The 13,699-nt window shown below is 46.3% G+C and overlaps 1 protein-coding gene across 2 annotated transcripts in view; it reads right to left on the minus strand.

Moving 5' to 3' along the window:
- Positions 1 to 2,097: 2,097 nt before the first annotated feature.
- The window catches only part of LOC122562501 (syntaxin-2), a 70,542-nt gene continuing 58,940 nt past the window's right edge, over positions 2,098 to 13,699 (minus strand). Inside the window, exons 9-10 of one of the 2 annotated variants that reach the window (XM_087999850.1) lie at positions 11,807 to 11,917; positions 2,102 to 2,388 (exon numbers count right to left, since the gene is read on the minus strand). In XM_087999850.1, coding sequence (XP_087855976.1) covers positions 2,308 to 2,388; positions 11,807 to 11,917 — 192 coding nt within the window. In that variant the 3' untranslated portion in view covers positions 2,102 to 2,307. Of the gene's footprint in view, positions 2,389 to 11,806; positions 11,918 to 13,699 lie in introns of both variants that reach the window. The other variant, XM_087999851.1, reaches the window with a different exon arrangement.

A 13,699-nucleotide genomic window follows, 5' to 3' on the forward strand; every position in this document is an offset into this window, starting at 1 on the left:
AGAGGGATACAAACCATGTGCAGGCAGATGGAATTAGTTTAGAATGGCACCCGAGTCGACACAGACATGGTGGGCTGAACGGCCTTGTTCCTGTATTGTACTGTTCTATGTACACTCACATAAACGTGCTACTTAAGATCACTTTGATATTTTTTATTTCCAAATTAAACAAAACATAATTTACAGTCTGAAATACCAATGCAATCCAAATTTAATTTACATTCTGAAATATCTACAGAGGATTGAATACAGAATTCTCAATTTTGATTCTTTTTACAAAGAAAAAGGATATTGCATTTCAGAAGAGATTACATAACTCTTGAAAATGTATGTTAAAAAAGCATAACAATGGGAAAACTGACCATGAACAGTGATAACGTAAATAACACATTAGGCAATATCTCAGAGACCACATCAAACATTGTACACAGCTACAATAATCTCATATTGAATGTTGTGCTCAGGTTACACACGAAGATACACAGTAAGTGATTAGCAAATCAATAATTTTGTATTTGCAAGACTATTCAAAACAATCCCTAATTTATTTTGAGTTTTGTTTTAATCAGAAATATACAGTTGCCACTTCAAACCTGTCTGCTTGGCTTGTCTTTATTTCTCTAGGTGTACACACACACGGTCACACTCACTCTCGGTCACACACTAAACATTTAGTGTCCATATTAGCAGAATGTATTAAAGGATACATACAGGTACAAAACTATCAATGCCATCCATTCACCTAGCCTAACGATAATGTGTACGACACCTGTAACTACACACACACACACGGTCATCATGGCTTTTACCTTTTTCAAAACGTGTAAACATAAGCTGAAGCAGGATTTAAAGTACAATTATTAAATGCAAGTTTGCTAAAGTGTAGATTTTTAACTTTCTAAAACTGCGAACAAGCCTCATTGTTCTGGGAGGCAGTGCACGCTTTAATCCTGAGGTTTAACCCTCTGTTTCCCCTGCCTGATGAAGTATTGTTGTGGAATGTGGGTGTACGCCCCTTTAACCATTAAAGTCCAACGTGAACACATTACAGTAGAGCACCTCTCGTGTGGTCCTCCCTTACATTAAACAGGAAGTGAGGCTTCTGGTATCCAGTCAGCCCTTCCAGACCGTCACTTCCAGTTATTGTCAATGCATTGGCTACATTCTAGTTGACAACTTAATGCTTCTTATAAAAATACATGTGTATGAGCATGAGAGAGAGAGAGAGAGAGAGAGAGGGAGAGAAAAGAGAAAGGTGACAACTTAATGCTTCTTATAAAACCATGTGTGTGAGCAGGAAGGTAGAGAGAGGAGGGAAGAGAGGTGACAACTTAATGCTTCTTATAAAAATATGTGTGCGAGCACAGGGGGTGGGGGGAGAGAGAGAGAGAGACAGAGACAGAATGAGTGAGAGAGACAGAGACAGAGAGAGAGAGAGGCACTGACCGCTGGAGTGTCAGCACCTGTTGACCACCAGGTGGAGTGATGGAGAAAGCAGCGAGCTTTTACCCATTAGTCAATAAGATGATGCTTGCTTTCCTTATATGGCAGCCACATGGTCACCATCGTCAATCAACACAACCTTTATATTGTAAACAGCAAATCTTTATATTTAAAAAAAAAAGTAAACATTTCAATGATATAAAAATGGTCAAGAACTGTACAACTGGTCAATTAATGGCAGTAAATGCTTTGGTCAGACGCAGTCTGTAGGCAATAGCTGTTTACTGTTGCTACACTGGCATCATCCCAGAGGGAGAGTGATAGGAGAGGATGGGGGAGGGGGGGGGGGGGGGGGGGGTGGAGGGAGAGTGATAGGAGAGGATGCGGGGAGGGGGGAGAGGGGGGAGGAAGTGTGATAGGAGAGGATGGGGGGGGGAGGGAGAGTGATAGGAGAGGATGGGGGGGGGGGGGAGAGAGATAGGAGGGGATGGGGGTGGGGGGGAGAGAGAGAGTGATGTGAGAGGATTGGGGGGGAGGGGGGGAGGAAGTGTGATAGGAGAGGATGGGGGGGAGGAAGTGTGATAGGAGAGGATGGGGGGGGAGGGAGAGTGATGTGAGAGGATGGGGGGAGAGGGGGGGGAGGGAGAGTGATAGGAGAGGATGGAGGGGTGGGGGGGAGAGAGAGAGTGATGTGAGAGGATTGGGGGTGGGGGAGAGGGAGTGATATGAGAGGATGGAGGGGGTGGGGGGGGGGGGGGGGAGGGAGAGTGATATTAGAAGGCTCAGCTGCATGATTAGCCTGATTCAGCAATGCAGGACCTGTTAGTAAGTCTTCCTGGTGAATGGCTCCATTGGGGGTGGTCGCTACGATGGGACGGTCACTCCTATGATAATGGCAATGATGACCAATAGGACCACAACACAAATCAGAATGTAGAATATTTTCTGAAAGAGAAGACAGAAGGGAAAAATAATTACATTTTCAACATTATTTCTCCATTAAAACCGTGATGATCATTTCAGTGGAATTATTAACATGGAGACAGAATCCTTATGGTATAGAAGGAAGCCATTGGCTCTGATACCTGCTCTTCAATTCAGCATTGTTGCCAAAGGCCAACCTCCTGCCTTTTGCCCATACCCTTGCATATGTTTTTAATCCAAATGATCACCCAATACCCTCCTGAACACCTTGTATGAACCTGCCACCACATTTTCAGGCAGGGAATTCTATACTCTAACTACTGAGTCATTCAACATAGAAACCGGCCCTTCGGCCCACAATGTCCATGCTGACCAACAAACTGCACTAATCCCATTTACCTGCACTTGGTTCATAAGCATGTGAAGGACTCATCCAGCTGCTTCTTCAATGTTGAGTGTACCTGCCTCTACCACGCGCTCAGGCAGCGCCTTCCATATATTTCTCCCACCTTCCAGAGGAGAAACATTCTCTCCAATCTCTAAACCACTTCCCTCCTCACCTTAAACATCCAGTCTCTGGTCTCAGCCCAATCTGCCATGGGCAAGAGATTCTCACAATCTCCTCAACGTATGCCTCTCAGAATTCTGTCTCCCTCAATCAGATTCCCACTCAGCCTCCTCTGCTCCAGGGAAACCAAACCCAGCCTGTCCAATCTCTCCTCATAACTGAGACTTTCCATACCAGGCCACATTCTGGTGAATCCCCTCCACACCCTCTGCAGTACAATCACATCCTTCTGATAGTGTGGTGACCAGAACTGTGCACAATACTCCATCTTTGGGTTAACCAATCTTTATTTTGTAATTATTTCCTTGCTACTATATGCTACTCTCCAGCTAATGAAGGTAAGCATCCAATCTGCTGCCTTCACCACCTGTCCCACTGTGCTGACAGGTCCCCTTCAGGGATCGATGAACTTGTACACTAAGGTCCCTTTTGTTCCTCAGTACTCCCTGAAGATCTACCATTCATTGTGTATATCCTTCCCTTATCAGACCTCCCAAAATGTATCACCTCATACTTATCAGGATTAAATTCCATCTGCCATTACTCATAGAATCAGATTCCCTTCAGATGGAAACAGGCCCTTTGGCCCAACAAGACCATACTGACCCTCTGAAGAGTAACCCACCCAGACCCATTCCCCTATTCTAAATTTACCCCTAACTAATGCACCTAACCTACACATCCCTGAACACTATGAGCAATTTAGCCTGGCCAATTCACCTCACCTGCACATCTTTGGACTGTGGGAGGGAAACCGGAGCACCCGGAGGAAACCCACGGGGAGAATGTGCAAACTCCACACAGTCACCCGAGGCTGTAATCGAACCCGGGTCCCTGGTGCTGTGAGGCAGCAGTGCTAACCACTGAGCCACTGTGCCACAATCAATTTGAAGGTATGATTTCCCTTTATGACACTATATTCACTCCATTTGATTTTATTATGTACGTCAAAATTCTCTGCTATGACATCTGTATAATACTCTAACATCTTCCCCATGACTGATGTTAAGCTAACTGGCCCATAGTTATGTATTTTTATCTCCCTCCTTTTTGGATTTGGATGCTACATTGTAAAACTGCCAGTCCTCTGGGACTTCTGCTGAATCTAAGGTTTCTTCAAAGGTTATTCATAGTTACATCCACTATCTCGGTAGCTACTCCCACTAAAATCAGAGGATGCAGCCCACCAGGTCTAATTGGCCTTTAGCCCCATTAGTTTCCCTTGTAGTTTTTCTCAAGTGATTGCTATTATGTGTATTTCCTTCCCCCATTTCATTATTTGAGATTTTTGGAATGCTATTAATATCCTATAGCACAACAACTGCTAAACAGTATTTAATTTTTTTTGCCACTTTCTGGTTCCCCCATTATTATTTCCACAGCCTCATTCTCTAGGGACTTATGTTCACTGTCATTCTCTTTGTTATTATTCTGCTCAGTCTAACAGCTGATCAACATTAGACTGCAGCCCGAGAATCTCTCCTCACTATCAACACCAATTTGCATGTCATCTGCAACCTTATTAATTATACCTTTGGAGAAGAGGTGTAACAAGGGTCTTGTTACAAGTTCAATATCATCTCCTTGCTCTTGTGCTCCATTTATAAAGCCAAGGACACTGAATGCTTTATTAACTGTTCTATCCACCTGTCCTGTCACCTTTGATGATCTGTGCATATAGACACCCGGGTCTCATCCCGTGGAGAGGTACAAGAATTCCAAGGAGGAGCAGCAAAAGGAAGGAAAAGGTTGAACAACAAATGTTTGCTCCTGCAGCAGATTTCCAGAATATATTAGCCAGCTCACGGTTTAGCATGTACAGTTACTGTTTTATACAAACCCATGTGACAACAAAACTGCACACAGCAAGCGTCCAAAACAAATATTGAGTTTGTTATGTTATTAAATGGTGTCAGGTTGGCTGAGAAGTAAACATTGGTCAGGAGACAAGGGGAAAGCTCCTCTCCATGGAATGTTTGTGCTGCGTCACTGAATGAGAGACCTGGAGTAAAGTGCACAGATCGAGGTGAAATATTCAGGAAAGAATAATCAAAGGACCTCTGTCTCTTGAACCAGCCCCTGATTTGCCACAAGTACCCAATATCAATCCTTGTGACTGCCCCAATTAGGGAATAAACGTAATGGTGACTGATGCTTCAGCATGTCTTACTCGATACTTTGGCCTCTCAGTGGCAATTTGATGCAACTGGGCCTGCTCTGTGTTAAACAACTAATAGAAGTAGTGAGGGGGAGGGGGAGAGAAAGAGATACAGAGAGAGAGAGAGAGAGAGACAGGGAGAGGGAGAGAGGGAGAGAGAGAGAGAGAGAGAGAGAGAGGGAGAGAAACAAATTGGACTGTGTTTTCAAACAGCTGTCACAATGGGCCGAATGCCTCCTCCTGTGCTGAAAGATTTGAGGATGATAATCTGTGACCAGCTGAAACATGTGGGGAACTTGCAACGTTTCATTCCTGCATCGTGCGTGTGCGTGCACCATCAACACTCGCTTGGGTGAGGTGCTGAACCAAACATCAAACCAATTAACAACTCGCTCACATCACACCTGCTGCTGTTAGACAGAGCAGCAGGCTGTTGCATCTTCTGTCAGCAGAGGACAGAAGATGCAACAGCCAACAGTAAATACACTCAGGCCCTTCAGCCCAACCCGTCCATGCCGGCCAGATATCCTAACCTAATCTAGTCCCACCTACCAGCGCCCGGCCCGTATCCCTCCAAACCCTTCCAATTCATATACCCATCCAAATGCCTCTTAAATGTTGTAATTGTACCAGCCTCCACCACATCCTCTGGCAGCTCATTCCATATACGTACCACCCTCTGCGTGAAAATGTTGCCCCTTAGGTCTCTTTTATATCTTTCCCCTCTCACCCTAAACCTTCGCCCTCTAGTTCTGGACTCCCCCACCACAGGGAAAAGATTTTGTCTATTTATCCTATCCACGCCCCTCAATTTTGTAAACCTCTATAAGGTCACCTCTCAACCTCTGACGCTCCAGGGAAAACAGCCCCAGCCTGTTCAGCCTCTCCCTATAGCTCAGATCCTCCAACCCTGGCAACGTCCTTGTAAATCATTTTTGAACTCTTTCAAGTTTCACAACATCTTTCCGATAGGAAGGAGACAAGAATTGCACGCAATATTTCAACAGTGGCCTAACCAATGTCATGTACAGCCGCAACATGACCTCCCAACTCTTGTAGTCAATACTCTGACTAATAAAGGAAAGCATACCAAACGCCTTCTTCACTATCCTATCTACCTGCGACTCCACTTTCAAGGACCTGTACTCCAAGGTCTCTTTGTTCAGTTAGCCAACCTCCAGTCTTCTGGCACCTGTGAATATCTCAGTAAGAGGCCCAGCAATCACTTGCCTAGCTTCCCACAGAGTTTTGGGGTAAACCTGATCAAATCTTGGGGATGCATCCACTTTTGTGTGTTTCAAGACATCCCGTGCCGCCTTCTCTGTCATATGGACATTTCACGGTGGGCGGCACGGTGGCACAGTGGTTAGCACTGCTGCCTCACAGCGCCAGAGACCCGGGTTCAATTCCCGCCTCAGGCGACTGACTGTGTGGAGTTTGCACGTTCTCCCCGTGTCTGCGTGGGTTTCCTCCGGGTGCTCCAGTTTCCTCCCACAGTCCAAAGATGTGCAGGTCAGGTGAATTGGCCATGCTAAATTGCCCCTAGTGTTAGGTAAAAGGGGTAAATGTAGGAGTATGGGTGGGTTGCGCTTCGGCGGGTCAGTGTGGACTTGTTGGGCCGAAGGGCCTGTTTCCATACTGTAAGTAATCTAATCTAATCTTTTCAAGATATCACCAACTATTTCCCCACAGTCTCTATCTTCCATTCCTTTCCCACAGTAAACACTGATGCAAAATACTCGTTTAGTATCTCCCCCATCTCCTGCGGCTCCACACATAGGCTATCTTGCTGATCTTTGAGGAGCTCTATTCTCTCCCTAGTTACTCTTTTGTCTTCATGAATTTATACAATCCCTTTGGATTCTCCTTCACCCTATTTGCCAAAGCTATCTCATGTCCTCATATTGCCCTCCTGATTTCCCTCTTAACTATACTCCTACTGCTTTTATACTCGAAGGATTCACTTGATCTCTCCTGTCTGTACTGATGGAAGCTATCGTAGAAATATTTTAAGATGGTGAATCAAAGGTGACAGGAATCTTAAGACATCAATCTTACAAACCAAACTTCACGTGGAATTCAGAGGAGCGTGCTGATATGGGCAAGGATGTGGAGGGCGATAGTGGGGGATGATCTTCACACTGCAAGTTGGTTTACTGTGATATTCCACAAGAGGCTGTGTCGGGGCCCTGCGGTGTTTACAGCTATCCCAGTAACAGCTTTCTATAATATTTGCAAATGAACTGAAACTTGAGAGTGTTTGATGATGAAGGGCGTTATCAAACTGAGCAGAACATGAACTGGATAGCGATTTGGGCAGATGTACAAGTTTAGGAGGTCAATGCAGAGAAGTGTGGAGTAGGACACTTTAGGGGAGTGTACAGAAAGGGATAGATTATAAATGGAATGGTTTCAAAAGGTTGACAAAAAGACAGATCTTTTTACCAAAACACTTTTAAAGAAATAAATTCATTCACAGGAGATTGCCCGTCCCTAGTTGCCCCTTGAGAAGGTGGGGGTGAGCCGCCTTCCTGAACTGCTGCAGTCCATGTGCTGTGGGTAGACCCACAATGCCCTTAGGGAGGGAATTTCCAGGATTCTGACCCAGTGAGAGTGAAAGAACAGTGATATATTTCAAAGTCAGGATGGTGAGGGGCTCGGAGGGGAACTTGCAGGGGGTGGTGTTCCCATGTACCTGCTGCCCCTGTCCTTCTGGATGGAAGTGGCTGTGGGTTTGGAAGATGCCTATGTGCAGATTGCACATGGCCATTGCTCCCTGCAGTATTTCGACTTGCCCTGGTGACAGGAACAGCATTATAATATTTGCAAATTATCACCGGTGAAGGGAGTGAGCGTGCCGATAAGGGTGGTGCTGTTGGCATCGTCTGGCAGAATGACCTCTACATTTCACAGAGGCTGAGCGCCAGCTCCGAGACCTCTTCCTATCTCCCCCTGGACCAACAGCCCACCATGGAATATCAGGCCATTATCTTCAGTGGTCACTAACCTTATTTCATCTGATGATCTTCCCCCCTCTAACCTTCACTCCCTCCACCCTCACATTCCCCCCAACCCCACCACAGCTCACTTCTACCCCTTTCCAAAGATCCACTAACAGGGACTGCTTGGGCAGAGCCACTCCTTCCCCCTGCTCCTGCTTCACAGAACGTGGTCTCTTCCTAAACAGTTTTCTGCCCTACAAGTGCAACCTCAACTCTATGCTTTCTCCCTTTGCCCAGTTTTCTCTGCTGCTTTCTGTCAGTTTCGGAATTTCTGGTTTGCAGGTTCCAGCTGCCACCTCTTCCCCATGGAGGTGCACGTCCATCCCCCACCTGGATCATCTCAGGGTTCTCTGTTTCTTCTTACAGCAAAGGTCTGAACCGTCCCCACCCACCCCCACTCCCACCGTCCTCCGCCCGACCCAGCCCATCCTTACTCTCAACGTCTCCTTTAACTCCTCTCATTTTCTTCAGGACAGAGGGACGGCCACAGATACCCACATGTGCCCAGTGATGCCTGTCTCTCTATGGGGAAAGTGGAACATTCCTTGTTCCAGTCCGATTTCAGCCCCCACTTACAACTCTTCCGCTGATATTTTGATGACATCACCGCTCCCTTCTCTTGTCCAGACATGGAAAAGTTTACCAATTTTGTCTCCAATATCCACCTTACTCTCACCTTCACCTGGCCCATTCCAGACCTCACCCTTCCTCAAATTCTGTTCCCTCTTCAGGGGATACGCTGGTCACCAACGTCTGTTACAAACCAACAGTCACCTTCACTATACATTGTCACACCTGTTTCCTGTAAAGACACTATTCCATTTTCTCAGTTCCTCTGTCTCCATCGCGTCTGTCCTGATGATGCCAACTCCAACAACTCCACCTTCTTCCTCAATCAAGGATTTCCTAGCACCAATGTCAGGAGTCTCAGCTGGGTCTGACCTATCTTCCACATGCCGGCCCTCATCCCTCTCTCTTGCCTCCCACGACAGCGATAAAGCTCCTCTCATTCTTATCTACCACCCTAACACCCTCCACATCCAGAGGATTATTAGCTGCCATTTCCACCAGCTCCAGTGGGATCATAAGCAGACACGCACACATGCCTTCCCCTCTCCTGTCAGCATTCCACAGGCACCATTCCCTCGAGGATAACCTGGCCCACTCCTGCTTTACTCCCCAACACTGCATAAACCTCCCTCGACAAGTTACCTTGCACCCACAGGGGTAAGACCTACCCATTTCCCTCCTCAGTATCCAAGGGCCCAAACAAACCATCTAGACAACGCATCATTTTACCTGCATTTCCCACAATCTAGTCTACTGCATTCGCTGTTCACAATGTGTCTCCCTCTACACTGGGGAAACGAAATATAGACTGGGTGACAGAACACCTACGTTCTATCCACAAAACAAGACCGAGCTCCCAGCTGCCTGCCACTTAACAGCCCGCCCTGTTCCCTGGCTAACCTCTCTGTCTCAGGCTTGCTGCAGTGCACCAGTGAAGCTCAGCACAAGCTGGAAGGACAGCACCTCATTTTCTGCGTGGGAACTCAAGGGCCTTCTGGACTTAGTATCAAGTTCAACAACGTTAGGCCTTGAGGTATCCTCTCTGCCCAAACCCCAATCCCCGGGCCTTGTTATCACATGGTCTGCTAGTACATACATTGTTTGCTAATAATAGTCCCCATTATTCATCCTCTTAGCCAGATCATTATTGACTCCTTTGTCTGTCTAACGTCTCCTCTCTCTCTTTGGGCTCTATCTTCACCTATTGTTTACGCCTCACCCCCTGTCTCCCCAACTCTATCTTCTGCATAAAATCAACTTTTTATTAGCTACCACCAGTTCTGAGGAAGGGTCACTCAACACAAAACTTTAATTCATTTCTCTCTACGGATGCTGCCAGACTTTGAGCTTTTCCAGCAATTTCTGCTTTGGTGAATATTAAAAGGTGGTGGCTGGGTGCCAATCAAGTGGGCTCCTTTGTCCTGGATAGAGTTGTGCTCAAGTGTTATTGGAGCAACATCTGTCCAGGTAAATGAGGAGTATGCCATCACACTCCTGATGTATGCCTTTTGGATGGTGGAAAATCTTTGTAAATCAGGTGGCTGGTTATTTGCTACAGGATTCCTAGCCTCTGACCTGCTCTAGTAGCCAGTGTTCAGCTCAGTTTCTGATCAATGATAACCTCCAAGATGTTGATTGGTGGAGGGTTGGTGATTCAGTGCTGGTGATGCCAATGAATGCCAAGGGCGGTTGTTAGATTCTCGCTTATTGGAGATGGTAATTGCCTGGTCATTGTGTGGCATGAATGGTACTCACTTGTCAGGCCACAGTTCCAAAGAGTCAGAGATATAAACATTATCTGATTCTTTCTACACAGATGCTGTCAGACCTGAATTGTTCCAGGACCTATTAACCCAAGCCCGGGATATTGTCCAGATGTTGCTGCATTCAAACGTGGATCGCTTCCATACTGGAGCAGTCTTGAATGATGCTGAACATTGTGCAATCATCAGTGAACATCCCCACTTCTGACCTTATAATGGAGGGAAGGTCATTGATGAAGCAGCTGAAGATGGTTGGTCCCAGGACACTATCCTGAGGATCTCCCAATGATATCCTGGGGCAGGGGTAACCGACCTCTAACAACCATCGGCCTTTGTGCAGGTATAACTGTCGGAGTGTTCTCATCTTCCCTTTCTCCATTCCCCAATTCCCATCAACTTTAGGTATAAGACACATTCCAGAGAAGGACCCTAGGAATAAGGGCAGGCTGGATAAGTTTGGCCTTCTCTCCATGGAACAGAGAAGGTCAGGAAGGGAGTGATGGAGGGATTCTGGGACATTTACTGGAGTGAGTCATTAACGCAAGGCCACACACTGAAAATCACTGCAAAAGACATGGAAGGAAGATGGTCATAGAGTCATAGAGATGTACAGCATGGAAACAGACCCTTCGGTCCAACCCGTCCATGCCGACCAGATATCCCAACCCAATCTAGTCCCACCTGCCAGCACCTGGCCCATATCCCTCCAAACCCTTCCTGTTCATATACCCATCCAAATGCCTTTTAAATGTTGCAATTATACCAGCCTCCATCACATCCATACACGTACCACCCTCAGTGTGAAAATGTTGCCCCTTAAGTCTCTTTTATATCTTTCCCCTCTCACTCTAAACCTATGCCCTCTAGTTCTGGACTCCCCCGACCCCAGGGAAAAGACTTTGCCCATTTATCCATGCCCCTCATGATTTTATAAACCTCTATAAGGTCACCCCTCAGCCTCCGACGCTCCAGGGAAAACAGCCCCAGCCTGTTCAGCCTCTCCCTGTAGCTCAGATCCTCCAACCCTGGCAACGTCCTTGTAAATCTTTTCTGAACCCTTTCAAGTTTCACAACATCTTTCCGATAAGAAGGAGACCAGTCACAGACAATTGAGGAGATTAGGAAATATTTTCAGAGTTGCCAGGTATAGAGCACTGTCCTGTATAGATTTACATATGGATTCAATCACCAATTTTAAAAGGAAACAGACAGTACCAGAGGATGAGAAATTGAAAGGTTATAAAAGGCAAGAAAATGGGACTAAACACAAACGTTCATTCTAAGAGCCAACACTAGCACAAGGGGCTGAATGGCCAGCTTGTTAGGTTAGTTTCATGCTGTGAATGACAATTTGGAAGCTATGCAACAGTAAACTCACCCGCCTTGCTTTACTCTGGTATCGAACTGCTTTTTTTGTCTCTTCTTTCGCCCGCTCAATATATTCAGTAGCATTTACCACATTTGTCTCTATGTTATTAATCATTTCACCCTTTTGTGTTTAGGAAAAAGGAAAAACAAAGTCACTTTAAGAAACACTATGAAATATATCCTGCACATTGTCATTCCCACTATTTTTATTCATTCACCCCTGAAACAGGAACTGCTGAGCGCTAAAAGTTCACGGCCATTGTCAATGAATAAAACCACTTGCCGAAACAAAAGCTGAATTCCCTACAAATAGAGTCTATAGATCCTGCTTCAATGCACTCGATAATTCCATTCTCTGCTCTACCCTTGAATGCTTCAAATCCCCAACTTCTCAATACGATACGATACGATCAGGAGGGACAGGCTGGAGGAACGTAGCAAGCCAGGCAGCATCAGGAGGGACAGGCTGGAGGAACACAGCAAGCCAGGCAGCATCAGGAGGGACAGGCTGGAGGAACGCAGCAAGCCAGGCAGCATCAGGAGGGACAGGCTGGAGGAACGCAGCAAGCCAGGCAGCATCAGGAGGGACAGGCTGGAGGAACGCAGCAAGCCAGGCAGCATCAGGAGGGACAGGCTGGAGGAACGCAGCAAGCCAGGCAGCATCAGGTGGTGCAAAAGTCAACATTTCTTCAGGGCTAGGGGTGGGTTACACCTCTGCACCTCCTGATGCTGCCTGCCTTGCTGTGTCCCTCCAGCCTCCTGCCTGTCTACTTTGGATTCTAGCATCTAGAAGTTTTTTTTTTAACCTCCAGTACCAATAACATCCTAACAGTGCAGCCCACTGTTTAAATTGTCCAAGTATTTTTAAAATACTCATTTTGTGGGATGTGGTGTCACTGGCTGGGCCCACCATTTATTGCCTGTCCTTAGTTGCCCCTAGAGAAGGTGGGGGTGAGCTTCCTTCTTGACCCGCTGCAGTCCATGTGCTGTGGGTAGACCCACAATGCCCTGAGGGAGGGAATTCCAGGATTCTGACCCAGTGACAGTGAAGGAACGGCGATATATTTCCAAGTCAGGATGGTGAGTGACTTGGAGGGGAACTTGCAGGGGGTAGTGTTCCCATGTTACTGCTGCCCCTTGTCCTTCTGGATAGGACTGGCTGTGGGTTTGGAAGGTGCTGTATGAGGATCTTTGGTGAGTTTCTGCATCTTGTAAGTAGTACACACTGCTGCTACTGAGTGTCGGTGGGGGAGGGAGTGGGTGTTTGTGGATGTGGTGCCAATTAAGCGGGGGCAGCTTTGTCCTGGATGGTGTTCAAGCCTCGAGTGTTGTTGGAGCTGCACCCATTCAGACAAGTGGGGAGTATTCCATCACACTCCTGACTTGTGCCTTGTAGATGGTGGACTGGCTTACAGGTACGTGTACTGGGCTGGGGGGTGGGGTTTACTCAGCCTCTCCTCTTGCCTTCCCTGTGAGTCTTCCTGAGCTCCAATGAGATTACTGCCTTAGACTATTCCAAAAGGTGGAAATGCAACTTATTTCAACTGACCAGTGGCATCCATAGCCTTTTGGGCAATGCACAATGTTATATTTACACTACCTTTTGTGCAAAAGATGTTTCTTGGTTTCACTGGCCCTTAGTGACCCAGTTCTAACCTAAGTCCCCCTGTTTTAGACTTGCTCAGAGAAAATAGTTTTTCTATATTTACTCGATCAAATCCCTTCCTTGTTTTAACATTCATAAATTAACCAGTGCTCAGCTTAGGAATTCTTGTGTTCCTGAAATAATGGGATAGAAATCTGAAATCACACTTTTAGTTGATGGCTTAATATTGAATGCCAACTTTTATTCTGTCGGCCTACTTGTGGGAAATGATGCATGAATAACTGCTTAAATAAGCAT

This window comes from Chiloscyllium plagiosum, unplaced genomic scaffold (genome assembly GCF_037043375.1).
Source record: "Chiloscyllium plagiosum isolate Xiang-an unplaced genomic scaffold, Cpla_swu_hap1 HiC_scaffold_24, whole genome shotgun sequence".
NCBI classification, from domain to species: domain Eukaryota; kingdom Metazoa; phylum Chordata; class Chondrichthyes; order Orectolobiformes; family Hemiscylliidae; genus Chiloscyllium; species Chiloscyllium plagiosum.